The following is a 26,031-nucleotide window of genomic DNA, read 5'->3' on the forward strand; positions in this document are numbered from 1 at the left end:
AGGTATCCCTTTGTGTCACTCCCTACAACTGCACCAAATAACCCACTTGTGCCTCAAACATTAACATGTCCACCACCATCTTGAATTGGGGTGGATGGCATCATTACAAACTACACTACTGAGGCATCCCTATGTGTCCCTACAAGTGTATCCAATTTGGTTTGCATCGATCCAGGCATTGTGAAGTTGATAGGGACACACAAAGAACTGGGTGATCTCATAAGCTTACTTTTCTTAAGGATTCCATACTCCCCCTCAGAATTTTTGTTTTTGCATGAAGCAAGCAGCTTTGGGAGGCTGCAGACTTGCACAGAAGAAAGTTGAGGTTGCTTAACCCTTTCCCCTCTGGCTAATTAAAAACAAAGCAAAACTCAAAAGCACTCTTCCCCATTGTTTCTTCTGTGGAGAAATGTTTTTAGCTTTTAAAACTCCACTCCATTATCAGTTAATTCTGCTCAAAAAGATGAATAAGGAACACAGAAATTTCCTTACTGATTGCCCCACTATCAAACTGCTAACAAAACCAAAATATTTTAATGATGGAGTTATTATAGTATTTGTAATGGGTCTGTGTCTCTGAACTTTGGATGTATGTTAAGCAGAGAAAAGCAATGGCAGGAATCCATATAGGAGATAGGTTCTAGCTAAGAGGATTGTGTCAACCAAAACATTTGAAACCGTGGCAAGTTGTCCTTCAACTCATTGAAATTGAAGGACAAACTGTTCCTTGCACAGTGTTACACAACTCTCCTCAGCATGAGAGAGCCTGAGTTAACTGAGACCTTTAGCAGGAAATTTCTAAAATACAAACACTAGATCTGACTGAGTTTTAACTTTTCAGAGCCAGGAACAGAAGAACATACACATGCTGTGCCTATAAAGGGCAATTCACACCAAGCCCAAACTCTCTGGCACCCCAGCTGGTCAACAGTCTTTCAGATAATTTATTAGGAAGCTTTTCAGTAAACAGGCATAAGCAACAGGAGGTGGTCAGACTTGGATCAACCACTTCATCTGAAGTAAACCAAATAAACCTTTAATTTACTGTGAAGTTCAAGGTCTTGTGGAAAAGAAAAATAAAGATGAGTGGAACCTTTTAAACCACAACTTTTATTAACTGATAGAAATAGTACAAATTTTGAATTTAACAGAGCAATTTATTCTCCTCTGAAACACCAAAAAGGTTCCCCTTTCTGGGTGGTTACATCGTCAATTCCTGGAAAGAAAAAACAAAACAGTGAGCTAGAATCTCTCCCTCTTTACTCTTTGGGAAGTTTATGGGGCTTCAACTAGTGCCAATCAGGCAGATTGTTTATCTACCCCACATAACGAAGTGGCCTTGGGAACTATTGTTATGGCTTCCTGCAATTTCAGATAGAGGACAGGGAACACTGAGGGCGTAATTCTAGCTGTGAGATAAAGCAATTAGATGAGGACAGGCAAAGACACAGAGCCTGGTTCCCAAGTAGTTGCCTAGGATATAACATTGAGCACTGATGCATTTAAGTTAACTTTAATGGAAACAATCTGGTTAGATCTGCGTGAGAAACCTGAAGTGGTTTAACTGCCACCACTCTCTCTGCCTTCAGGAACCTTGGGGATTATAGTTCTACAAGAAGACTGGCAGTCTCTAACAAGACATTTCTCAGCACCTTTGGAAAGTTAAGTCGTGGCAGCTAAAACCATCTGTAACCTAACATGTGGCCTTGGGCACACTTTGCTTTGCACTTTAGAGCAGTTTTGTGTACTGTTACTTAAAGACAAAAGCTATCAGGAGTTGCTGATGTTACATCTTTTAATATACACATACCACATAAATACTGCTGCAAAAAAACCTACATGCTGTTTTGATTGTGAGTGCCCTCTGGAAAAAGAGGCTAATTGGCCAAACTTATGTCATTGAAAAGAATCAATGAGTAACTCTTCTTAATCTATGTTTGAACAGAGTTTAAAACATGTACAGTATCTTCAAAAGGGTGTGTTAGTGTGTTTAATTTTCAGACATCCTTTCGATATTAGGAGAGACAGTTAAATGCTGGAAGTAGGTCACTTACAAGAAGTAGAAGCATTAGGGCAAGAGCAATGGAGTAGGAAAACAAAGATTTTCAAGAGGTTGATACGTCAGTGAAATTACCAAGTGAAATGCCCCCAGACACTTCTATATCAATTCTCCAGACTCCAGATGCACTGGCCCAGTCAGAAATGCCATCCAATCAGGCACTTACCATAATAGCGTTTACGATATCATTACTGTTATTCTTCAGGGCGCGGACGGCTTTTGCTCGGGAAACATTCGCTTGGGACATAACTAATTCGATGTCCTTCACCTCAACACCAGTCTCATCAACCTGGATGGGAAGAAATTGATTATTTCTGAGGCCAGCTTGTTCAAGTCTTGTTCTGCTAAACAGATGAAGAGCAGTACCATGCAGCCAGTGAGGAGTTCTTCCAACTTAAGTTTCCATTTAACCTAACATTTTACAATAACCATAACGCTTTCCCTAATTCTACAGGAAGAATAGTGCCCATGTTACCACAATTTCCTGGAGAACTTGAAAAGTCACCCATGTTTTCTCAGTGTTTGATTTGTTGATAGAAATACTAGCACTGCATGACCTTGCGGGGTTTTTTTTTTTGGAAGGAGGGGAGACGAGGGAGAGACAGACATGCTGTAACTGTGAGTTAGCTGCAATATGTGTGCTATATAGAACAAAAACTAATTGGAGAATGGCTGCTTTACTGACATTTAAGAATTGTAACAGACGAAACCCAGCAAGTAATGGCATGGACCTCAGCCTACAGAATGAATTCAGCATACTATTTTTCATACACATATAAAGAAAGTTCAATCAATTGAGTGAAATGGGACTTCCCATACCCTCCCCTCTACTGAAAGGTTGGGAGACCCTGTGGAATATTAAGGCATGTAGCGTGGGGGCTTCAAGAGGTGGGGGAATTTGAGAAAACTGGGCAGAGGCAAGTTGTCAGGATTTCAAATAAATGTTATGTTTTTTGAAGAATCAAAAGACTAGATAAAGTTTAAAGCATTGAGGTGTTATGTTTTTCATGAATGCCAATTTGGGGTGTCTCAATTGTGTACAAAGGCTGTAGTTTTTCCGATGTAATGTAATGTAAGTTTTTCCAATGTAATGGATGTGGCATTCAGGGAACTTGTGTTTAGAAACAGATATCACATTGCTAGACTTGTAGATGATGTTGCTTTGTAAAGTAAGCCTTAACAATTATTCTGTGTTTAAAAGATAGCAGTTTCTCCAAGGTAAATGCAAATGTTAAGAAGCAGAACAAACAGAATAATCTGCTAACCAAAAATCATCAGCATGGCAAAGATGCTTGAACAACCAGCTTCAAAATGTTTTAATTCTGATGGCTACAACATAGGAAGCTGCCATATACTGAGTCAGACCATCCGTCCATCTTGCTCAGTATTGTCTACACAGACTGGCAGCGGCTTCTCCAAGGTTGCAGGCAGGGATCTCTCTCAGCCCTATCTTGGAGATGTCAGGGAAGGAACCTGGAGCCTAGATGCTCTTCCCAGAGCGGCTCCAAGGGGAATATCTTACAGCGCTCACACTTCTAGTCTCCCTTTCATATGCAACCAGGGCGGATCCTGCATAGCTTAAGGGGACAAGTCATGCTTGCTATCACAAGACCAGCTCTCTTCCCATATCGCCAGCTAAGTGCATGCCAACTCATTCCAGAGGGAGTAATGTTTTCCAGGCTCCGGTACAATTATAGTCACTAGTATTCTGTGAAGCATGTATGCCCACTAACAACCTCTGACTTGGAAATATTTCCCTATGAAGAAATCATCAACTCTGAAGACATTAGAAGGAAAAAAAACACCTTCCGAATCTATAGACCCTAATACCCCATAAACCTAATTTAGAAAACAACTAAGTTTGTCTAATCTTTCAATTTAAAACAAAAGCAAAGACAATCCTACACACTCTGGCAATTGCCATTCTTCTCAGAATTCTTCCATTCTCAATGTTCTAAAAACTGTCACTTTAAAACCCAATTGTGTTGCTAAGGAATTTTGAAGCTGAAATGTTTAATTGGATAGTTTTGAACCTCTCTCTAGCCATTTGTTTATTTACACATATTATAATTTATCCTGGGTTCTGTCAGGGCTGGGTTCTGTCAGGGCTCCTGGGTTATCCTGTGTTCTGTCAGGGCTGCACAACTTTGGCCCTCCTGCAGATGCTGGACTACAACTCCCATAATTCCTGACTATTGATCCTTGAGTCTGGGGATGATGGGAGCTGTAGTCTAAAAACAGCTGGAGGAATTAAGTTGTTCAGCCTGAGTACAATGCTGTCTTAAGACTAACGCTGCAAAGATGTGGCCTGTCTGCAGTGAGATGTGAAAGGTCAATCACACCGCCAGTGAAATGCAAGCTTGGAATGGCCAGGAATTACTTCTGACAGTTGTCATCTGTTAGCCAGCTAAGTGCATGCCAACTCATTCCAGAGGGAGTGATGTTTTCCATGCTCCGGTACAATTATAGTCACTAGTATTCTGTGAAGCATGCATGCCCACTAACAAAATGGATTCATGAATTTAAAAATGCACCCACAGAGCCTCTTTCACTTCACCCGTCTGTCAATATCTATAACAAGAGACAGCAGCTGGCTTGATTATTTCTATATGTGGCACTCAATACAATGGTTCTGGAAGGGAACCCAAGGAGGTTCGTCATTTGGGAGTGTGCTCAGTGGTCCCTGTTCTGTCCTATAATAAATTACTAAAGCAGCAGCCTGAAGAGTCAAGTTAGAAGAGCCTGGGGACATGACCAGCGTTCTCTCTAAATTTTTCCATCTGTGTGCAGAATGAGTTTTGTTCTGGGCGGCAGTATCAAGGCAGTGCGCGCACAAATATATTCAGAGTGGAACCTTCCTGATTCAACCTGAGCAGGATCTAAAACTAAGTGGACATTCAAAAACTTGTGGGCGCATGTGTGGACAACTTAGAGGGACATGACAACTCTTTCTGGCTGCAGCCCATGCAGGAAAGAACTAGTAGCAGTGGTGTGGCTACCATGTGAAGGAAAGTGGAATGAAATGTTCAACTGAGGAGACAAAGAAAGCGGAACAATTCACATGGGGGTGGGATGGGTCAGTGCAGGCTGGCTAACGGGGCAATGAGAACAGGTAGGCACACATGGAAAGGCATCAGGGTGAAGCAAGCCTCTCCCCTCCCGAGTCTGCAGTCAGGAGTAAGCTCTAGGAAGAAGCAAGGTTACTCTCAACCAGCAGGGGACGACCTTCCTGGCATCCAATACATCTTGGGCACCATGGCTAAAATTAACAAGATTAATATCTTTGATCTGGTAGTGACTCTGCCAGTAGTTAACTCATGTTTGAAGCATGGCATACCTCCTCCTCTTCACTCTCCTCTTGTACGGTGGGAGTCTGTGTGTTTTCCTGAATGTTTGAAACGGCTTCTCCTTGTACTTTGAATTTCTCAGCAGCAGCCAGCTGTGCTTGCTGTGACAAATCTTCAATCTGGTAAGGAGGGGTGAGAAGAGCAAAAGTCAGTGCATGGCTTACTATTACCATAGAGGAAGCAAACGATGAATGAAGTCACCAGGCCCCCACAAGCACCAGAGCTGCAGGAAGTCCCTTTTGCCTTCAATGGAGATTTAGAACCCATATCCCCAGGCTTCATAACGCACAGCAGCAGGGAGCTGCACACTGCAGGTGTTGTTGATTTCAAATTGTAACTCCCAAGGTCGGCCTGGCTAGCAAAACAACTGTGTTGTTATAAGAACTCCTTGCCTGACATTTCTGGACTGAGCTCACCTTTGCCTCCCCAAAGACAATATAGGTGTCTGATGCAGGACTTTTGTATACATCTGGCTTGGTGATGACGAACAGGATGTTCTTGGATTTCCGGATGGTAACCCTGGTTACACCTGTGACCTGGCGAAGACCAAGCTTGGACATTGCCTTAAAAACAGAAGGAGAATATTGGGGGTGGTGGGGGCAGGGGAAGAAGATAAGCTGCTGAGCAACCAAGTAATGGCAGGAACTTAGTTCTCGTCCATTAACATATGAACTACTACTCATGAGTATAAACCTAACATGATAGTGTAAGAGGAGCTCCCCCCACCCAATTAATGCAAACAAAACTTTAAAGCCCTCTGGCTCCTAGCTATATCAGTGACTCTGGGTTACCTCTGTAAGAGCTTATTCTGCAAAATGGGAACACCATTTGAGCAATGGCAAGTACAGCAGAGGATAATGTTTTCCCTTAGTCATAATAAAACTTCATTGTATACAAAATTCCGCTGATGAAGGGGAAATAAATATTAATAAATTCTTCTCTACATTAAATTATGGGTTTTTTTGGACACAATGATTTTTCAGAGCTTTCTCATTCCCCACTACCTTTTAGGAGAGTCCCAGTAGAGTGAAAAATGATCTTGGGGACATGGGTCCATTATGAACGGTGTCACTGTTCCTGCATTACATCTGTCCCCCAGTTGTTTTTATAAAATGAGGATACTATTTCAGAAAGAGCATAGGAATTCTAATCAGCACACCCCACCCATTCTTGGTAACTGAATACATCATGGACCTCGCGAAAGAATTCTTGTGACATGTTGAAAAGATCTAGAAGTCTCTTAGGGTCAAAGGATTTCAGTAGCTACTGCCTTTCCTAGCTGAACTGAGCAGACATTTCCATCCACTTGATTTTACCTTCCGTGCTTTCTTTTCACTCCGGCTCTGTTTTGCTTTGCTCACTGGTTCTTCATCTATTTCAGCTGCTGCTGCAAGCTGCCAGGAAAAAAACAAAAAACAAAACAAAAAGAGAGACTCAAATCGGGATGAAAAAGAATCCTGCCAATAGGCCAAAGCAAGCACAAACAAATACATCTTACTGTGAAGTTTTCTTGAAGACTGGAACAAAGAAGAACTGATCTATATTTTGCTAGTTTAGGAGCATGTGTGTGTGTTATCCACACTTAAGGTCCTTCCACTCCAACCAGAGGGACCAGGGACTTTGAAGGCATAGGACATGCACAAGCATTTTGGAAGTTGCTCCATCACTTTGGAATTCTCTTTGCATGGAGGCCAAGTCTGCCTGCTTTCTGAAAGCAACACATTACCCTCCGCCCCATGTTCTTGTTCAAACTGACTTTTGTCCAGGGATAGTTAACATTGTTACCCACTCCTGGCACAAGTTCCAATTAAATTAAGGCTACAATTGTATCACATAGAGCATTTATAGCATACAACAGGGTTTCAAATATGAAAACATGAACATTTTGGCTCTATTTTTTAAAAACTACAGAAAATCCTGATCAGCTGTTGGCAGCTTAACTTTTTCTTTCTTTTTAAAAAAGGATGATGTTCCAGTGATCATAGGGATAGGAAGTGTCCCCTTCAACACACAGCTACCAGTTGCCCATGGTGTATCTCCCTTTACCCTATCCTTTCTCTCACAATATTTTTAAAATTTATTTTACATTTTATATCCCACCCTTTCTCCAATGAGCCTAGAGTACTACATACTTTAGTTTCTCTTTACAACAACCCTGTGAAGTAGGCTAGGCTGAGAGAGATGTGACTGGCCCAGAGTCAACCAGCTAGTTTCATGGCTGAATGGGGATTTGAACTCAGGTCTCCCCGGTCCTAGTCCAGCACTCTAAGCACTACACCATGCTGGCTCTTCTTTTCTCATTCCCAGTACAAAATCCCAGGAAGAAACCAAACAGTGCAGCTACCTATGTAGATAGTTTAAGAAGTGCCAATTTAACTTTCTGTACTCTTGATTTGTTAGCACAGAATTCCAGACCCTATACTTATTACCTACTAGGCCACAGTCAGTCCTATACACAGTGGTGGCAATGCAAAAATAATCTAGGGCCAAGACAGCATGCGTAAGTGGCACAAAGTGTAAATGGTGTACTGAGCCTGGGTAAGTTTGCTCCAAGATCAGTGTTCTGTGGCCCTTCCCAGCACGCCCATTAAACACAGTCCATAGTCATGTGCTTTCCATCTAGTCCCACATCTTCACCTGTGCCTGCTGTGTTGTAGCCTGTGTGGAGTCTTGTTCTTCAAGTTCTGGCACTGATTCATCGCTGTCGGATTCTGTCCCAGACCCTATAGAAACAAACATGTATAATTTTTATCCAACTTGGGCTCCACTGGGAGTGGTAGGCAAGCCCGGGCAGAACGTGAATGGCTCTGGTGCTTAGTCATATGGACTCTTTCAATTCTTCATTGTGCCAATGTGAATTAAAAACTACCAAGCCAAGAAACATCACAATTATCTGACACTAGAGGAGTTTATTCCCAACACAGGTAGCAAAGCAAAAGAAACATACAGAGAAAGAATGCAATCTAGAAACAACAAACAGCATTGGAGTGGCTGTGTCTTATTCAATAGCAGCTTCAACTTGTGTAGTTACAGGGGAAAGCTGGGTGGTTTGGATATGGTCAGCCTGAGCTGCAAGACAGTGCACATGAAATTCTAGCACTCTCTCAGACAGAGAGTTGATCAACTCAGTATTTCTTTGTGGGTGTTAAACTGACAAGCATTGCCTGCAGTATTACTGGACCTGGTCATGGATATGTGCGTGGGGTGCAGGGTAGGTAAAAAGAGCGGGGGGGGGGGGGCGGGACACACACATACTACTTTTGAAATTCAAAGAGTTCCAGTTATAAGCTAATCACTATATTATAACAGTTGGTAGGGTGTGGATATTCTAGTTAGGCTCCATAGCTTAAGAGTACTTCATAGAATCAGGGCATTACTGGCATTCTCAGGATTGGGATATCATCTCTGCACTGAATAGCAGCTAGAAGCAGCAAAGTGGTAGTTGTACTCTGGTTCAGCTGAGTACAACTCTCAAACACCTCACAACTATGGAGATCAGAAATATGCTGTGGACTTGAGTGCTCCCTATTTCCCACTTGTGTGCAGATTTCCCCTTCCCATTTATGGTTTGAGATTACCATATTTGCTGTGACATCCCAACTGGGCAAGATATGGTTAGCAGTAACTAGGACTGCCTCAAATCATGTTGCTAGATGTTATGACAAATTATGGTTATCACAAACTATGGAAGAGAAAGGAAGATTTGCATGAGAGGGAGGAGGAAGCACACGAGACACCATGGCACATTTCCAATCTTCAAACCATGGCTTGGCGATCTGATTTAATGAGATCTGAATTGAACCTCTGTGACATGGTGAAGGCATCACAAGGACTACGCTGTATGCTTTTAATTCTTCAGCTGTTTAAAGTAACCAAAACACACAGGCTTTAAAAGTTTAGTTTCCTAACAGTGACCTCGATATGCTTCACCTGAAGAGCTAAGCTAATCACTAATTCCTTCAAAGAGACAGCCACTAGAAACGCCCCCCCCCCCCGCCCTCATTACAGAAATGAATTTGGAGTCGGCCTTTTGCTGGCTCATGAGCCTATTTATTGCAGCATGCAGCAATTGTGATGCAGTTGGGAGAGAACAAGGGTGACTGACCAGAGATGTGAAAGCAACAGAAGATACTGAGGCCACATTCTGTTCCTGGAGCAAGTGCAATCAATTATCCTCTCACCTGCCAATGAACTCATGAAGTTGAACTAATTCCAGAATATGCAGAACCCAGCACATTTCCTACCAGTTGTGTATACAGCAGACTACAGTGAGGCAACTGGCAGTTAGACAGAATTACAGTCTATTTACAATCGCTGGTGAGTACCTGAATTTAAAATATAGCATGCATCTTGTACTTAACAGAGAAGTTCCTGCCAACATTAAAAATCCAAAACCAAACAAAAAAAGCCACATTTCTAAGTCTTAAGTGCAAGTACAAATAGAGACAATGCATGCTAAGAGTGGACGGGGGATGTTAACTTTGGAATGCCATTTATTCTTCCACAGCCAGGACATCATATTACATCATAAATACAGAGTTGGCAACGCATACTATGTCTATGAAAATTTCATTCAGAGCAGCCAAAGTAACTGCAATTAAATTAAGATCTGCTAGATATCCAATCACAAAGCAAGCACTAGTATTGGAGAGAGCAGGCTGAGGAAGACCGCAGGTGCTACAGAAAAGGGGGCTGTGGTTAGTTTCTAGGTTACTGCAATTCCAGAAATACCAGTCAAGGCAGGGCTGACATCACACCCTCGAGAAGAGGCTCACAGCAGCCTCAGTGTGAGCAGAACACTGAATTCATGCCACATATACTTATTCTTAAGTCCCAGCACACACAAAGGAGATTTCAAGCAGCTTCAACCGTGACTAGTAATTGCTCAGCCTGGACTTACTTTGGCTTCGCTAAGTTCACTTCTAAAACTACTTTTCTGGACTAACAAACAAAGCAAAGGGCAGGAGTGGGGCTAAGGGCCCCCTGCCTGGACAGACAGGTTAGTATTCAGTGAGCAGTCTGTGATATCCATGCACACAGCAAACTGAGGAGGCAAATACCCTTGTCATTCTTCAGGACAGGCTGTTTAGCAGGAGGAGGAAGAGGAAGAGTTGCTGGGGCCTCAGCAAAGGCCACAGCTGGTTTGGGAGAGAAATCCACCAGGACTGGCTGCAGAGGTGGCTCTCCAACAGGTGCCTCTGGAGGGATCAGAGGTGGCAGCTCGTCGTCTTCGATGATAGCAGAGACAGGGATGGAAGGTTTAGGTGACGCTTCAGGTACAGATGAAACTGGAGGCGGCTGAGCAAGCACAGGGGAAGCAGTCGGTTTTTTGACAGGGGAAGTAGGAGGTGGTGCAGGGGAAGCAGGCTGAGTGAGGAGGTTACTTGCTGCTGGGGCAGAAACAGGGAGATCAGAAAGTGCCAGAGGCAAAGATATTGGTGCCTGTGGAGGCCCCACATCCCCAGCAGAAGCGGCAGGAGCCTGGGACACAGCCAAAGCTGAGGCAGCTGAGTGAACAGGGACAGCACCAGGGCTCAACAAAGTAGGAGAAGCAGGAGTGGATGGGGCTGCAGATGGTGCAGGAGGAGCCAATGGAGAGGTCATGGCCACAGAGCCAGAAGGAGGGATCACAGGTGTTACTGAAGTGGCTACTGGGCCAGAAGCAGAGACAACAGGAGGCTTAGGAAGAGGAGGAGGAGGAGGGGTCACGGGAGAGGTCGCAGATGAGCCCTGGGAGTCAGCTGCAGGGAGAACTGGAGGGGTCGCAGAAGTGGAAACTGGAGGAGTCACTGTAGAAGGCACAAGACTAGAAGCAAGCACTTCTGGCACTACAGGAGGAGCTTTAGGTCCAGGTGCAGGTGCTAAAGGAGAAGCAGGTTTCACAGGCTGCACTACAGGGGTCAGAAGACTAGCTGCAGGCACTGCTGGGGTCAAAGAAGGGGTTATGGGGGCAGGAGAGGGTGACACAGGACCAGAAGCTGTCAGTGCTGGGGCTATAAAGCCAGATGTAGGTGCTAAAGGAGAAGTTGCTTTCACAGGTGATACAGCAGGTGCAAATGGTTTAGAAGCAGATACCCCTGGGGCCACAGGGCCAGGGGTCACAGGAGGACTCACAGGTTGGGGAATAGGTGTTACAGGACTAGAAGCCGGCATTGTTGAGGGCACCGGGCAAGCTATGGGGCTTGATGTAGGTGCTACAGGAGAAACAGGTTTCATAGGTGACGCTTCTGGAGCCAAAGGTTTAGAAGCAGGTGCTCCTGGAAACACAAGAGGGGCGACAGGGTCATGAACAGGTGCCAAAGCAGGCTGGGAAGCAGGCACTGCTGGGGGGTCATGAGAGGCTATGGGATCAGGAGGAGGTGCTAAAGGAGAAGGAGGTTTCTCAGGTGGCATTTCAGGTGCTAAAGGTCCAAGAGCAGGTCTTGCTGGGGCTACTGGAGGGGTTAAGGGGCCAGAAGTAGGTGCCACAGGACTAGAAGCAAGTATGGCTGGGGCTATAGGGCTAGAAGGAGGTGCTAAAGGAGAAGCAGGTTTCACTGATGGCACTGCAGGTGCCAGTGGCTTAGGAGCAGAAACTGTGGGGGTCAAAGGAAGGCTCACAGGGCCAGGAACAGGAGTCACAGGCGGAGAAGCAGGTGCTACAGAAGCAGGCACCCCTGGGACCACAGGAGGGGCTATGGTGCCAGAGATAGGTGTTAAAGGAGAAGGAGGTTTCACAGGTGATGCCTTCGGTGCCAAAGATTTTGGGGCAGTCCCGGTTGGGGCCACAGGGCCAGAATCAGTTACCAAAGCTGAAACCATGGGCTGGGAGGCAGGTATCACAGGACTAGAAGTAGTCACTGCTGGAGCTACGGGGCTAGAAGTAGGTGCCAAAGGAGAAGTCGGGTTCACGAGTGGTGCTGTCGATGCCAAAGGTGTAGGAGGCAGCCCTGCCAGGGCCTTAGGAGCAGGCACTGCTGAAGTCAAAGGGCAGGAAGCAGGAATCACAGGGCCAGAGGTGGGAGCCAAGGGATGAGAGGCCACAGGACAAGTAGTGGATGTCACAGGGGGAGCTACAGGTGTCACTAGCTTGGATACAGGAAATGCTGGGGCCACAAAACTGGAAGCAGATACTGCAGGGGGGATGGGGCCAGAAACAGCCACTACTGACACTGCAGGCAGGGCTACAGGGCCAGGTGTAGGTGCCAAAGGAGATGCAGTTTTTATAGGTGGCACTGCAGATGCCAGTGGTCTAAGGGCAGGCCCTGCTGGGGTCACAGAAGCAGCAACAGGGTCAGAAACTGGTGCCAAAGCAGGACTCTCAGGCTGGGAAGCAGGTGCTAGAGGCCTAGCAGCTGGGGGCACAGGACAGGCTGTGGGGCCAGATGTAGGTGCCAAAGGAGAAGCAGGTTTCACATGCGGCACTGCAGGTGCCAATGGTCTAAAAGCAGGCCCTGCTGGGGACACAGGAGCCACAGGGCCAGAAATAGGTGCTAAAGCAGGAGTCATAGGCTGAGAAGCAGGTACCACAGGCCCTGCTGGGGGCACAGATTCTGTAGGTGGCCCTGGAGGCTCTGATGATCTAAGAGCAGGTCCTGCTGGAGATACAAGGGGCGCAGAGCACATTACTGAGGCCATGGGGCAGGAAGCAAGCCCCACAGGGCCAGAGAGCGATGACAAAGGAGGAGCCACAGGGTCCCAAGCAGGCCCCACAGGTAGTCCAGCGGGAGTCAGAGGACTAGATGCAGGAACTAGGGATGGCACAGGGCTGGAAGTAGTCACTGCAAAGAGATGAGGAGAGAGAGATGCTGTAACAGAAGTTGTGGGTGTAGGTGCAGAAGCAGTTGAATCTTGCACAGGCGTTTCAGCAATGCAGGGAGAAGGAGAAGGTACAAGGGGCGGAACAGGAGTCACTGGTCCAGGAGCAGGGGCCACAGGAGTACCTGGAACTAGAGGAGAGGTCACAGGGCTAAGCACAGGAAGTGGTGGAGATGTGGGCGGAGCAACTGCAAAAACTGGGGAAACAGGAGATGGAACAGAGATTGGGGCCTCAGGGGCAGCAACTGGAACATGAGCAGTGACAGGAACTGTGGGATTGACAGCAGAGCTAAGAGGGAAAGGGCTCAGGGTGACAGGGAGAGCAGCAGGAGCTGAGGCCAAAGGAGAAACCGGAACAACTGGGAGAATGAAAGGAGCTGGGGCAGGGGGGCACGATGGCACCTGAGAAATGGGGGCTGCAAAAGCTGTCGGCACTGGATTAACAGGAGAGGCTGGGGAAGTCAGACTAAGAGCCCCAGGGAGAATGATTTGGGCTGGTGGAGAAGCTTGAGGCCCCAAGGCAAGGCTTGGAGATGGGGAGCTAGCTATTTGTGCAGAGGCAGTCAGATCTGGAGGCTTCAAGGGAGAGGAAGGAGTCTGGGCGACCACAGCTGGAACACTAGGTGACAAGGCAGGGCCAGGAGTAACTGACATTGGGGAGACAGAGGAGGGAGTAGCCACCAAGGAGAAAAACTGTCCAGGTGAGGCAGCAGTGCCAGTAGGTATCAGTGGGGTACTGAAAGGACTGTGCTCAGCAAGGGGAGAGTTGGCTTTATGGGATGAAGGGGAAAGGTGAGCAGCACTAGAAATGGAAGAGCCGGAAACAGCAGCTAAAGGAGAGAAAAAGTGAATCAATGATGAAAAGAAAAACATGGGGAAAGAAAACATGAGTTATCTAGAGCTGCCTACATGGAAATGCAGCTCAGTTACCTGCAGGGCAGAAGATGCTGCAGCTGTTGCCAAAAGGTATCCTATTATTGGTGTTTCCCCCTCACCCAGGCCCTTGCAGCCAAGGTTCTTCAAAGTGTCAATATTTCACAGAGGGCATGCACAGGATCAAGTAATTTAAAACATGTCACCACTCTACAGTTGGATTCCTTGGCATAACCCCCTTTTATTTAGCTATCTGGCTGGCCACCTTGCTAATACTACACACACACATATATATCTCAATTCTAGATGAAGAAACATCTAGTCCAGAAACAAGCTGCAGTGTGTCTATGCTGATGGCATTTAATCCTCCACTTAACAGCTAGGTTCACTTGTTTGACAAGAGCAATGTATTACCAGACTGTCACTATTTCCAATTTGCTTTGTACTGTAGTACAGGTACCGTTTATAAGGTGATGGCTGCTATACCATGAACTTTAATTTGACTACAGAAACAGAGTTTGGAAATATGGGTTTACCATCTGTCTTGAGAAAACATCAATTTGTTCTCCAAACCCAAGTTAAACCAAAGTACAGCAAGTGTGACCAAAGTGCAATCCTCATACAGGTCCCATCCTATTGTTCCAAGGTGCAGGCTTTGGATTCCAACCAAACTTCACATGCACATCTGGCATCTGGCATTCCACAAGTCAGGAGTACCAAGGGCAGTAACTTCTAGAGCTTTGGAGGCCCATCTCAGGGAGCACAAAATGCCATCAGTCTTTCAAACAGACACTCAAATAACAATATAAGGTACCACAACTCATTTTTCAAACCCATTGTGTGTGCCGTACAATAGAAAACTTTCACATTATAAAACCAAATCCTCAACTAAATCTATGCATAATGCTTTGTTTTCCTTACATTCACAATCACGGGTTTTGCCAATCCCAGGGGAAAGCTGTTACAGTATTCTAATTTATATATAATCCCATTATGTCAGCAGAAGGGCTAGGAATAGAACTCAGGGGGCTGAACTTCACAATCCTTATCTATCAACACCCACACACCCCTACCTACCCCTACCTCACTTTACTAAATGCTATGGTTAATGTAATTCAATCAACACAGCACAGCAAAATATTAATGACACACACACTGGGGTTAAGAATGAATACCTGATGCTTGAATGGGAGGTTCAGAAAAACAGGTTGCAGGTGCTTCAGGAGCACCAGCAGGAAAGGTGGGAATATCAGGAGCTAAATGAGGGAGAGTACAGGTTATTAAAGAGCAGACCAAAAAATCCAGGGTCTACTACAATCTAGAAGGCTTGCAGATCCCTGAACTAAAATCTCATTCACCTCAGGCTTGTGATTAATCAAACCTAGGGGGGATATGGGATAAAACTCACTTGCTTTGAGAAGACAAACTCATAGTGTAAGTTGTCTTCCTATATCAGCAGATGGTGCAGGGTTTGGGAAACAAACACTGCCATGCCAGCATCTGTTCCAAATGATGTTAACAGTATCAGCCAGTCATTTTCCTAAGATATGTTGACGCAAAGCCTTAGAACAGTTTCTTTACCTATCACACATTGAAGCTATTCACATGCACACCAAAAACTGGACGAAGGAAGCCCAGCCTGGTTTTTGGTGCGCATGTGTGCTGCTGGAAGCTGCGCAGCTCCTGGCGTGGCAGCAAGCCCACCTAGGGAGCCCACCATGTAGCCTGGGTTTTGGGTGTGAGGGTGCCCCAAGTGGCAAAAATGCTCATAGGTTGGTGCCATGCAGCTTCGCACAGCACCTACACACAAGTAGACTCCTGACCAGTGTCGAGAGACACCCCATGTGTACTCACGTGGTGCATTATGGAAGCTCCAGGGGCCGCCTGGCCCCCAAACCTCCCTACCCCTGGCAGAAGCTGGGTGGCTGATGGCAGCAACATGGACGGGATTGTCTGCAGGGGAGGTAAGCTTTTTGCGGCTTCCTCCCCATATCCCATCCGAGCCCATTCTCCAATCATGAGAATGGGCTCAGTGTGTGGGAAGAAGGTAGATAATTGCACTAAGGGTGCCGGCAAGTTTGTTCCAATAAGCACCAACTTTTATTAAAATAACTGATTTAAACAAAGTTGGAGGCACACTACTGAGAAGAATCATGTAAGAGCTGAGCACAAGCTGTACCGATGTCTGATTGCATGGTACAAGGAGGCATCTATCATGCAACTCAAGCTGCATGGAATGCTAGACTCGTATTGTTTATATTAGAAGAGTAACTCGCATTTCATTGAGATTGGCCTTCAGAAGCCAAGGACAGGACAAAGAAACCCACTTTGTAAACTGAATTTTGCAATGCAAAAATGAGAAGAGATTCTGAGGGGAATCCGTGGTCCTTCACTCTACTATTCACCTAAACTAGAAGACAAATGGAGGAAAGGATCCATCAGCATGATAGCTTCTGCTAACCAGATTCACACTAGGATTGTGCTAAAACTCAGAATTCAGGACACACAAACAGCAAAAAGGTGATGAAAATGCTAGACTGCACCAATCCTCTCTGCCCTATGGAAAGAGAAAGTCTATAACCTACAAAAATCATACCTACTCAATTCTGAAATTCATGTTACTTCACTCCTTATGTTTGGAGCTCTCCCCTTTGCCCCAAGGTTTCCCCACATGTATACCCTGAAAGGATTAGCCTCAATGCTACCATGCATTGATTCTTATTAGTAAGCTAGTGAACAGTCTGTAGTTCTGACCTCTGTTTCCATTAAGCAGATGGATGGTCTTTTGTCTTCTCTCTTACAAAAGAACGAGTTGGCCATTTACGTGCCCACTGGAGGGTTGCAGCAAATCACCTTAAGGGGTTGTTTCAGTGGCTTGATGCTCACTGTTGTGCATCAGTACTTGGGAAGTAACTGAAAAAGCAAGATGTGGGGGGGGGGGGAGTGCACCCTCCCCTGCCCTTAAAGTTATCTCACCCCCCAGCCGTCAAACTGGCCCCTGCTGGTTCCGTGCACATCCCTACCAACTATTTCACAAAAGCACAGAGTCATTCATCCCAAAGTCATATTAAAGCATTACTTTTAAGCTTTATGGCTGTTTCAGATGAAACAGCCTAGATGGCATTACCAACATGTGACATTTCCACTTGCTTTCTTATAAACTATACACTACAAAGCTTACATCCAGGGACAGCTGCAGCAAACTTTGGAAACACTTTTAAAGGAAACATTACTACAAAAGATCAGGAGATCCTTCTGTCCAGCGGAGAGGATGGAACATTTTCACCTCTGCTCTTTATCAGACAAGGAGGGGAGATAAAGGCTGCAGCAGAACTTCTGTATAAGTACACTTGGTCAGCAAAAAAGATATCTACCAGCTGTGCACAGTTATGAATATTTTCAGACTCCTTTACAGAGACTAGCTTTTCCTTATCAAGATTTCAGCTCAAAAAGAGAGTTGGGATTTTAGGAGCCCTGAATTATCATATGGCTTTTAAAATAATAATAATAATAATAATCTTTATTACGGTCGTTGACCAGCACAAGGCTTTTTCAAGTTTTCATTTTTAAAAAATAAATAAAAATGCAGTGATTTCAAGGCCACCCTGTTTCATCTTGAGACCTACCTGAAGGCTCCAGAGCAGTTCCAGCCTGAGAACCCTTGCCTGCCACCTCAGGATTCTTGGTGGCAACTGGTTTGGACTCTTCAGCTGTCAGCATCAATTTCACGGGAGCCCCAGCAACTGGGGGTGGAGTTACTGCAATAGTGTCAACTGTTCAGATACTACCCAGGAAACCTAAGGGTCTGTACATGCCCCATTAGGAAGTTAGAAATCCAAGCAGAATGACAATCCAATAATAAGGAAGCGTGTGGGTTATCTGTAGCTCAGACACAAATTGTATGATAATTAGCAGAACAAACTCTGTGTGAAGAATTTATAAAATAAAAGTCTATTTTGAAGTGAAATTCAGCAAGTTAGCTAGTCTAGTGATAATCAAGAACTGCTGCCATTGCACTGATAGTAGTGATTCTCTTTATTGAGCAGGGGGAGAGTAAGTGGCCCTATCCACCCCCAGCACAGCACCTCCAGTGACTGTTGCTGGTGTCTATCTTATGTTTCTTTTTAGATTGTGAGCTCTTCGTGGACAGGGATCCATCATATTTATTTATTTATTTATTATTTCTCTGTGTAAACCTCTCTGAGCCATTTTTGGAAGGGTGGTATAAAAATCAAAATAATAATAATAAATAATAGAACAGCCATGTATTTGTTGCTGCCATGGGCTGAATTCAGCCTACACCAAGAATACTCTACAACAGCCAATTGAGGCTGAGTTCACGGAGTTCACTGTAGCAGTGGCCATGTACATAACCACCTTGCCATAGACCACTACAGTTGGGAAGTCAATGAGCAGTAACTAAAAATTGACTGCCACAAGCAGAGGTGGTTGTGAACAGGCTTCAAAGTGTGTACCTCAATAGGAACCAGTACCTAAGAGGGCAGAAGGAGACACCCCACACCCTTGTATCTACCAGACTTTAGTAAACATAAGAGGGAGTGAATGCATTTGGCTGCCCTAGATTTGGAACTAGTTGTGCCTGTACAGTTCCTTCTCCTCCCCGCATCTCGTCTCTAGTTTAGCGTGGGTGGCCCCAGGCAGAGTTGCTGGGTGTTGCTTGTGCCGCTTCTTAAATCTAAGAGCGAGTTGCAAAGCTGGAGTGCAGAAAAGCAAAATACTTGCTGCACCCCATTCACCTCTGCATAGCATTCTGCTAGCAGCATCAACTCGCACACAATGCCAAGATCTATGCTGGCACTTACAGCCACTCCTCTCCTTAACAGAAGGTGATGGGAGTGCTGGAACAATGCCCTGGCACAAACAGTCTATTAGGACAACTGGAAATCAGCATGGCCTTTGCTTATAGGCTGGCCAGCCAGAACGTTGGTGTCCTCAGCAGACATTGCTGCTTGCTTGAGGGCAACACTGTTCCATTCCATGCAGCATCATTTCATCCCCTAATAGAACTCCATGGTTTCTCTTGCTCACACATCCCTTGGACAGAAATAATTGCATTTACCCGTCATGCAGTGTTGCAGCATTCCCATGCGTAGGTGAGTGCAGGGAACACCTAGTCACAAAGTCATGCAGTGTCCCCTAAGCCTCAAGGCAGAAATGTAGCAAACAAGGAGGCCTGGCTTTCTGCTAACTGGACTACAGCATCCATGATACCTTCAAGACAGACAATTGGGAAACATAATATATAGTGGGGTTTAGAGTTATTAAGTCTCAGATAAAACACACACACACACTCACACTCACACTCAACACCCTTCAGAACATAGTCAGGGTTTTAAAAAACATGGTGTAGTGGTTAGAGTGCTGGACTAGGACTGGGAAGACCCAAGTTCAAATCTCCATTTAGCCATGATACTAGCTGGGTGACTCTGGGCCAGTCACTTCTCTCTCAGCCTAACTACTTCACAGGGTTGTTGTGAGGAGAAACTCAAGTATGTAGTACACCGCTCTGGGCTCCTTGGAGGAAGAGCGGGATATAAATGTAATAAATAAATAAATTTTAAAAGCTCAGAATCTGAAGACACCAGAATGCAGAACTATCATAGTCAGCACATTTATCAGCTGTGCATCACAGCCAAGTGCAAGATGCGTGAATACCAAACCATCTTGTAAGCTTCTGGCTTGGACTAACACCACAATATACCCCCTTGCTCTTCATTTAAGTCAAGGTGCATTAGGGAATGCTATCAGCTTGAAATCTAGTCAATTTCAAATAGACAGATTAAAAGCATATTCCAGGTTTGGGAACTGGCCAATTCCCCATGGTCAATTTTTAGTTTAAGAGCCACACCAAAGCAGCTTCTACTACCTTTAACGGCAGCCACTAGCAATTTACAAGAGGAAATATTAAGAGCCACAAAATAATTATGGATCAATCATATCCCAGACACTCCCAATCAGTGTTCCCTCTAACAGGGATTACCAGATGTTGTTGACTACAACTCCCATTATCCCCAAGCAAAGGCTATTGCAGCTGGGAATGCTGGAAGTTGTAGTCAATAGCATCTGGGAATCTCTGTTAGAGGGAAGATTGCTCCCAATTCCTGGTTATTGCACAGGTTTAGGAATATCATGAGGGTACATTCAAACTCCATCTCTCTCTTCTAACAAAAACAAAATCAAACCACACACAAAAGCAGAAATAGTGAAACACGGTAGATGACACACAGTGCCTCCACATTATTTGCAACAGCGCATCATTGAAGTATTACTTTCAAGCTAATAGTCCCACGGCATTAGGAGGCAGATGGAGGATTTCAAAGCCAACAGCACACACAGTTGCAACTTCTCTAGGAATTGTGACTTGTATGATACAACACTGATCCAACTATGCCAATAACTTGCACACAAATGAAAGAAATCTTAACTACCAATAATGTGAAATAATGATTGGGTAAACCCAAGCAGAGATGCTTTAAGAGAAGCAGAGTTTACTTTATTACAAGAGACCAAAAATAAGGAGAAAAGGTCAAATGTTTAACATGTACCTAGCATCTGACCTGGTTTAGAGCAGCCAAGACTCATACTTCTCTAGTGTTTCATTGGATAACATCATCAAGTTAGCACACCAAACTCAGAAGCTTCGTAGTTAGTATTTTAGCACATCACACTCTAAAGCCTCTACAACGTTGGAGAGCAGTGTATATCCAACCTCCAATTCATACCGAGCACACTACCACCATATCCCAGGCAGAGACCCTGCAACTCATCCAATTCGGCAGAGATCAAACTTACACAAGAGAACCACACAAGAGAATAATTTGTGTCAACTGATCTGAATTTTCAAAGTCACAACTGGAGAGAACAAAACAATACTGATATAGTGCTTTTGAAAGTTCAAAATGTTTCATGTATATTACCTCAGTAATCCTTACAACTCTGTAAGATAAGTCAATATTATCCCATTTCAGATGGGAGATGTGTAGCTGAAATGGCGACTTCCTTAAGATCATGGCAGAGGTGAGATTTAAACCAGGGAGCTCAAAATTACCACTACACTACACATTCTCAACTATTTGTGTATGAACTCCATCTATCTCCCAAAATGGTTTTACCTGCTCAGTTAATTTAGCTGTCTGGATGAGTTTCAGGTTTCTTTCTGAAGATTTATTGATCACCTGAGACACTAACCTGTCTCAGCCTGAGGCTGTGGCAGCTCCTGTTCTGTTGCTGGGACCGTTTCTGTGGCTTCACCAGGCATTTCTAGAAGGGGAGAAAAGTAAAAATTCAGTCATTCTTCTCCAGAGTAAAAATACTGCATCCACCAACAATCTCCCTCTCTATAATCAGAATATCCAGTAACTTAATAAACATAAGTTATATATAAACACATGTTGCATGTGGAAAGTTCCTAGTTCCCTCACTGGAATCTCCAAGATAGGACTGGGAGAAATTCCTGCCTAAAACCTTGGAGAAGCCGCTGCCAGTCTGTGTAGACAATACTGAGCAAGAGGGACCAAGGGTCTGACTCAGTATATGGCAGCTTCCTATGTTCCTATAAACAAGAAGCTGAATCATTTTCTACAGTGTGATTACTGCTTCCAGGTTCAATTTATACAAGATAGTCATACTAAAAATATATATACATCAAAATTGTCAAATGACTGTATTTAGAATTTTTTTTACTGTCCAACCATTTGTAGACTTTAGCAACAACTCTGCTAAATGGATAGAAGGCAATCTCCACAACAGTGAAGAACACTGTTTTTAGCTTTCTATTAGTAACTTTTAAAATAGAACTTTTAGAAATTTGTAATCTTAAAGGTGATTTTAGCCTGGTCTTTTAACATGTTTAACTTTATTAATCGTTTATTTTACATCATATCTGTTTTGCTGATGTTGTGAGCCACTCAGAGCAGTAGTGTACTGGAGGAGCAGGGTATAAATATTTTAAATAAATAAATAAAGCCACAAGAAATGTAAGGCCCACAACTTAATCTGAATGGGTATAAATGATTGGTTCAACTGTAGGAAACAGTATGCGTGTCTAAAATCAGTTTGATTGGTTCAACTTAACTTGCATCACTGGATCTTTGAGTTTTTCTACAACAATTTACATCTTCTTCCCTCATCTAACAAGCTACATGAGCAGCATAAACGCCATTCTGAGGAACTATAAACAGGCCAGAAACAGAAACTCAAACCTAAGGCAAACTCAAAATGTGTTTTGTGAAGGGCAGATCTATCAACTACTATTAACCATGATACCCAGGTGAATCATCCATATCTAGGCACAGTTTACCTCTAAATGTCACAGTATGGGGACAACAGGGGGAAGCTTGGAAGCTTCCAAGAAACACTTGGTCGATTACTGTTGGAAACAAGAAGCAAGTTTACACAGGTCTTTGATCGCATCCAGTAAGATTCTTCTTACTGCTCCACTACTATGATCCTTCATTTACCTCAATCTGTCATATAGTGAGAAACAGACTTCAACTTATTCTCATATGCAGATCCTGCCCCCCACTCCTGCTCCTCCTCCACCACAAAAAGCAAACTTCCACTTCTTACCACTCCACTAGAAACCACAAAAGCTCAATGTTGGGACAAACCTAAACTCTGTTCACCTCAAGAGCTAACATCATGTCCAACACTGCCGATGCCCTAATTCCCACCTCTCTTCTTAGAACTTGTGATCTTCTACACAAGCCTTAATTGAGGAAAACTCTGATCAGCAACCGGATTTCCTGGAGGACCATTTAGGAATGGAGACCGGAATGGAGGCCCAAGGCCTTTCTGCCACCACTTTGGCAAGTCCTGCTGTCATACACACCACCCCCTTCACGTCTTAATATCGGTAACTGGGGCTGTACCCCTCAAGCGCCTAGATTTGGTCAGGGGCCTTGATCGGACAACTGCAGAACTGGGAGGGGGAGAGACCAGCTTCTTTGCGGAGGATATTCTACTCCCAGCAAGGGCGCCCAGGGGAGGGAGTGCGGGCGCACACGCCTCTCCAACTGGGGAACCGCCAAGGAGCCCCCCGCCTCCTCTTTCAAGTCCCAGGGAAGCTTCCTCTCAGGGCTCCTGCTGCCATTTCCCCTCGAACTGAGGACCCCGTCGAAGCCCCACTACCGCGGCTACGGGACCCAAGTGGCCTATTTACGGGACAGTCACCGCAGCCCAAGCCCAACCTCGCCGGACACTAGCGCCTTCCCCTGAGCGGCCCGAGCCCTCTCCTGCTTCCAGGGCTTCCCGGCAGCTCAGTCGAAGCGTGCCCTGTGGCGGATGGCGGTGGATTGAAACGGCGAAACTTACTGTACGAGACGAGCCGGGCGCAAGATGGCGGCAGAAAAAGAGAGAGCGGAGGAGGGAGGACAACTTCCGGTCCAAGGCAGGAAGACTTCCGGGTCCCAGTAGAGGCCGCTGGTGTAGTATCACTTCAGCGCCTGTTCCACGCGCTGGTACTTCCTAGTCCTCTTGAGCAGAGCGCTTTCTTTCCCTTCCGTTGTTAAAAAGCTTCTTCCCGCAAACGTGCTAAACACTGCAGGGACAGGGGGGAAAACGAAAGCCACTAAAGAAAGATTCACTGCTCAGAATGGTTAATGTAACACCACAGTTCTTAAAAGGTTCCTGTATGGAAAATAATTAACGCTTTTGTGGCATAGACTAACCAAACTGTCGCGGTATATGATTTCAAATCTATTTTGATAAATGTAGAAAGCTTTTTTAAATTTAGGCTTATATGTGCAAAAGCGGCGGGGGTGGGGGTGGAGTCCTGCACATGCACACATTTATGGCACAACGCACACTTACTTTTTATAACTGTCCTGTAAGGTATATCAGTATCTCCATCTTGCTGAAATGAGGGGCACTATAGTTGAATTGAAGCAGCTTCTCTGACGTCACTTATTTATTTAACATATTTATATACTGCCCAAAACGCAGGTCTCTGGGCGGTTTACAACAAAAGCAAGTAAAAAGATTAAAACATTACAACTTAAAATTTTAAAGAACCTTATAACTATTAAAACCCATCAAACTATTAAAACTATCTAATTAAAAGCTACTTAGTTGTGAGTTTGTGGCAGGAGTGATTTGGATGAGAGGTTTCTCAATACCCACATAGGTAGAGAAAAAGAAATCAAGAGGGTGGTAATGGCCTGTTGTAGCAATATAATACATTTATTATGGCAAAAGCTTTTCTGGCCCTAAACCCACTTTATCAGCTGTCTGAAATAGCAGTGGCCATATGAATATATATATATATACGTATACATACTATGAGTAAAGAGAAGCTGGGACAGGGAAATTTTTATTTATGAATTTTATTATTTATCTGATTTACATACCGCCCTTACAAAAATGGCTCAGGGCGGTTTACATCAAAATAAAAACATAAGAACAGCCCTCCTGGATCAGGCCCAAGGCCCATCTAGTCCAGCATCCTGTTTCACACAGTGGCCCACCAGATGCTGCTGGAAAACACAGGCAGGAGTTGAGGGCATGCCCTCTCTCCTGCTGTCACTCCCCTGCAACTGGTACTCAGAGGCATCCTGCCTTTGAGGCTGGAGGTGGCCTACAGCCCTCCGACTAGTAGCTGTTGATAGACCTCTCCTCCATGAAGTTATCCAAACCCTTCTTAAACCCATCCAGTTTGTTGGCTGTCACACATCTTGTGGCAGAGAATTCTACAAGTGGATTTTGCGTTCTGTGAAAAAGTACTTCCGTTTGTTGGTCCTAGATTTCCTGGCAATCAATTTCATGGGATGACCCTTGGTTCTAGTGTTATGGGAGAGGGAGAAGAATTTCTCTCTATCCACTTTCTCCACACCATGCATGATTTTATAGACCTCTATCATGTCTCCCTGCAGTCGTCTTTTTTCTATACTAAAAAGCCCCAGATGCTGTAGTCTTGCCTCATAAGAAAGGTGCTCTAGGCCCCTGATCATCTTGGTTGCCCTCTTCTGCACCTTTTCCAGTTCTACAATGTCCTATTTTAGATGTGACCAGAATTGTACGCAGTATTCCAAGTGTGGCCACACCACAGTTTTGTATAAGGGCATTATAATATTAGCTGTTTTATTTTCAATCTCCTTCCTAATGATCCCTAGCATGGAATTGGCCTTTTTCACAGCTGCTGCACATTGAGTCGACACTTTCAACAATCTGTCCACCACAACCCCAAGATCCCTCTCTTGGTCAGTCACTGACAGCTCAAATCCCATCAGTGTATACTTGAAGTTGGAGTTTTTTGTCCCAATGTGCATTACCTTACACTTGCCAACATTGAACCGCATTTGCCACTGTTGTCCAGTCACCCAGTTTGGAGAGATCCTTTTGGAGCTCCTCACAATCCGTTTTGGATTTCACTACCCAAAAGAGTTTGGTATCATCTGCAAATTGGGCCACCTCGCTGCTTACCCCTGTTTCTAGATCATTTATGAATAAATTAAAAAGCACTGGCCCCAGTACAGATCTCTGGGGGACCCCACTTCTTACTTCCCTCCATTGTGAAAACTCTCCATTTATCCCTACCCTCTGTTTCTTGTCTTTCAACCAGTTAGCAATCCACACATGTACTTGTCCCCTTATCCCATGACCGCTAAGTTTCCTCAGGAGTCTTTGATGAGGAACTTTGTCAAAAGCTTTTTGGAAGTCCAGGTATACTATGTCAACTGGATCACCTTGATCCACACAGTTTGTTGACACTCTCAAAGAACTCCAAAAGGTTGGCGAGGCAAGATTTACCTTTGCAGAAGCCATGCTGGCTCACTCCCAGCAGGGCCTGTTCTTCTAGGTGCTTTACAATTTTATCCTTGAGGATGCTTTCCATCAATTTGCCTGGAACAGATGTTAAGCTAACCGGCCTGTAATTTCCTGGATCGCCCCTGGATCCCTTTTTGAAAATCAGTGTTACATTTGCTAGCAAGGAGGTTG

At 44.7% G+C, this 26,031-nt stretch overlaps 1 protein-coding gene across 10 annotated transcripts; it reads right to left on the bottom strand.

The window, feature by feature from the left end:
* Positions 1 to 1,090: 1,090 nt before the first annotated feature.
* Positions 1,091 to 23,558, bottom strand: NACA (nascent polypeptide associated complex subunit alpha). Of its 10 annotated transcripts, none has more exons than XM_053295634.1 (11): positions 23,410 to 23,558; positions 21,286 to 21,357; positions 17,703 to 17,834; positions 15,252 to 15,332; positions 10,467 to 14,033; positions 8,044 to 8,129; positions 6,723 to 6,800; positions 5,823 to 5,969; positions 5,397 to 5,525; positions 2,226 to 2,348; positions 1,091 to 1,216 (listed from the first exon to the last, which is right to left on the bottom strand). In XM_053295634.1, the coding sequence occupies exons 2-11, from the start codon at positions 21,353 to 21,355 to the stop codon at positions 1,202 to 1,204; spliced, it is 4,428 nt and encodes a 1,475-aa protein (XP_053151609.1). In that variant the 5' UTR covers positions 21,356 to 21,357; positions 23,410 to 23,558; the 3' UTR covers positions 1,091 to 1,201. The 10 variants fall into 10 exon arrangements, with proteins under 10 accessions (XP_053151609.1, XP_053151610.1, XP_053151611.1 ...); XM_053295635.1 differs by lacking the exon at positions 23,410 to 23,558 and adding an exon at positions 19,157 to 19,308; XM_053295636.1 differs by lacking the exon at positions 17,703 to 17,834 and having other exon boundaries at positions 23,410 to 23,557.
* Between the last annotated feature and the right edge of the window lie 2,473 nt (positions 23,559 to 26,031).

This window comes from Hemicordylus capensis, chromosome 2, assembly GCF_027244095.1.
Source record: "Hemicordylus capensis ecotype Gifberg chromosome 2, rHemCap1.1.pri, whole genome shotgun sequence".
Lineage (NCBI taxonomy): Eukaryota > Metazoa > Chordata > Lepidosauria > Squamata > Cordylidae > Hemicordylus > Hemicordylus capensis.

What these genes read in the sequence shown, in the direction of transcription:
- NACA (XM_053295634.1), bottom strand. Translation starts at nt 21,355, where the DNA reads ATGCCTGGTGAAGCCACAGAAACGGTCCCAGCAACAGAACAGGAGCTG. An exon ending in TGTCCTGAAGAATGACAAGG is followed by an intron (nt 8,130 to 10,466) that starts GTATTTGCCTCC and finishes TTGTTTCTATAG; the next exon opens with GGTCTGGGACAGAATCCGAC. An exon ending in GTGAAAAGAAAGCACGGAAG is followed by an intron (nt 5,970 to 6,722) that starts GTAAAATCAAGT and finishes TCTGTTTTTAAG; the next exon opens with GCAATGTCCAAGCTTGGTCT.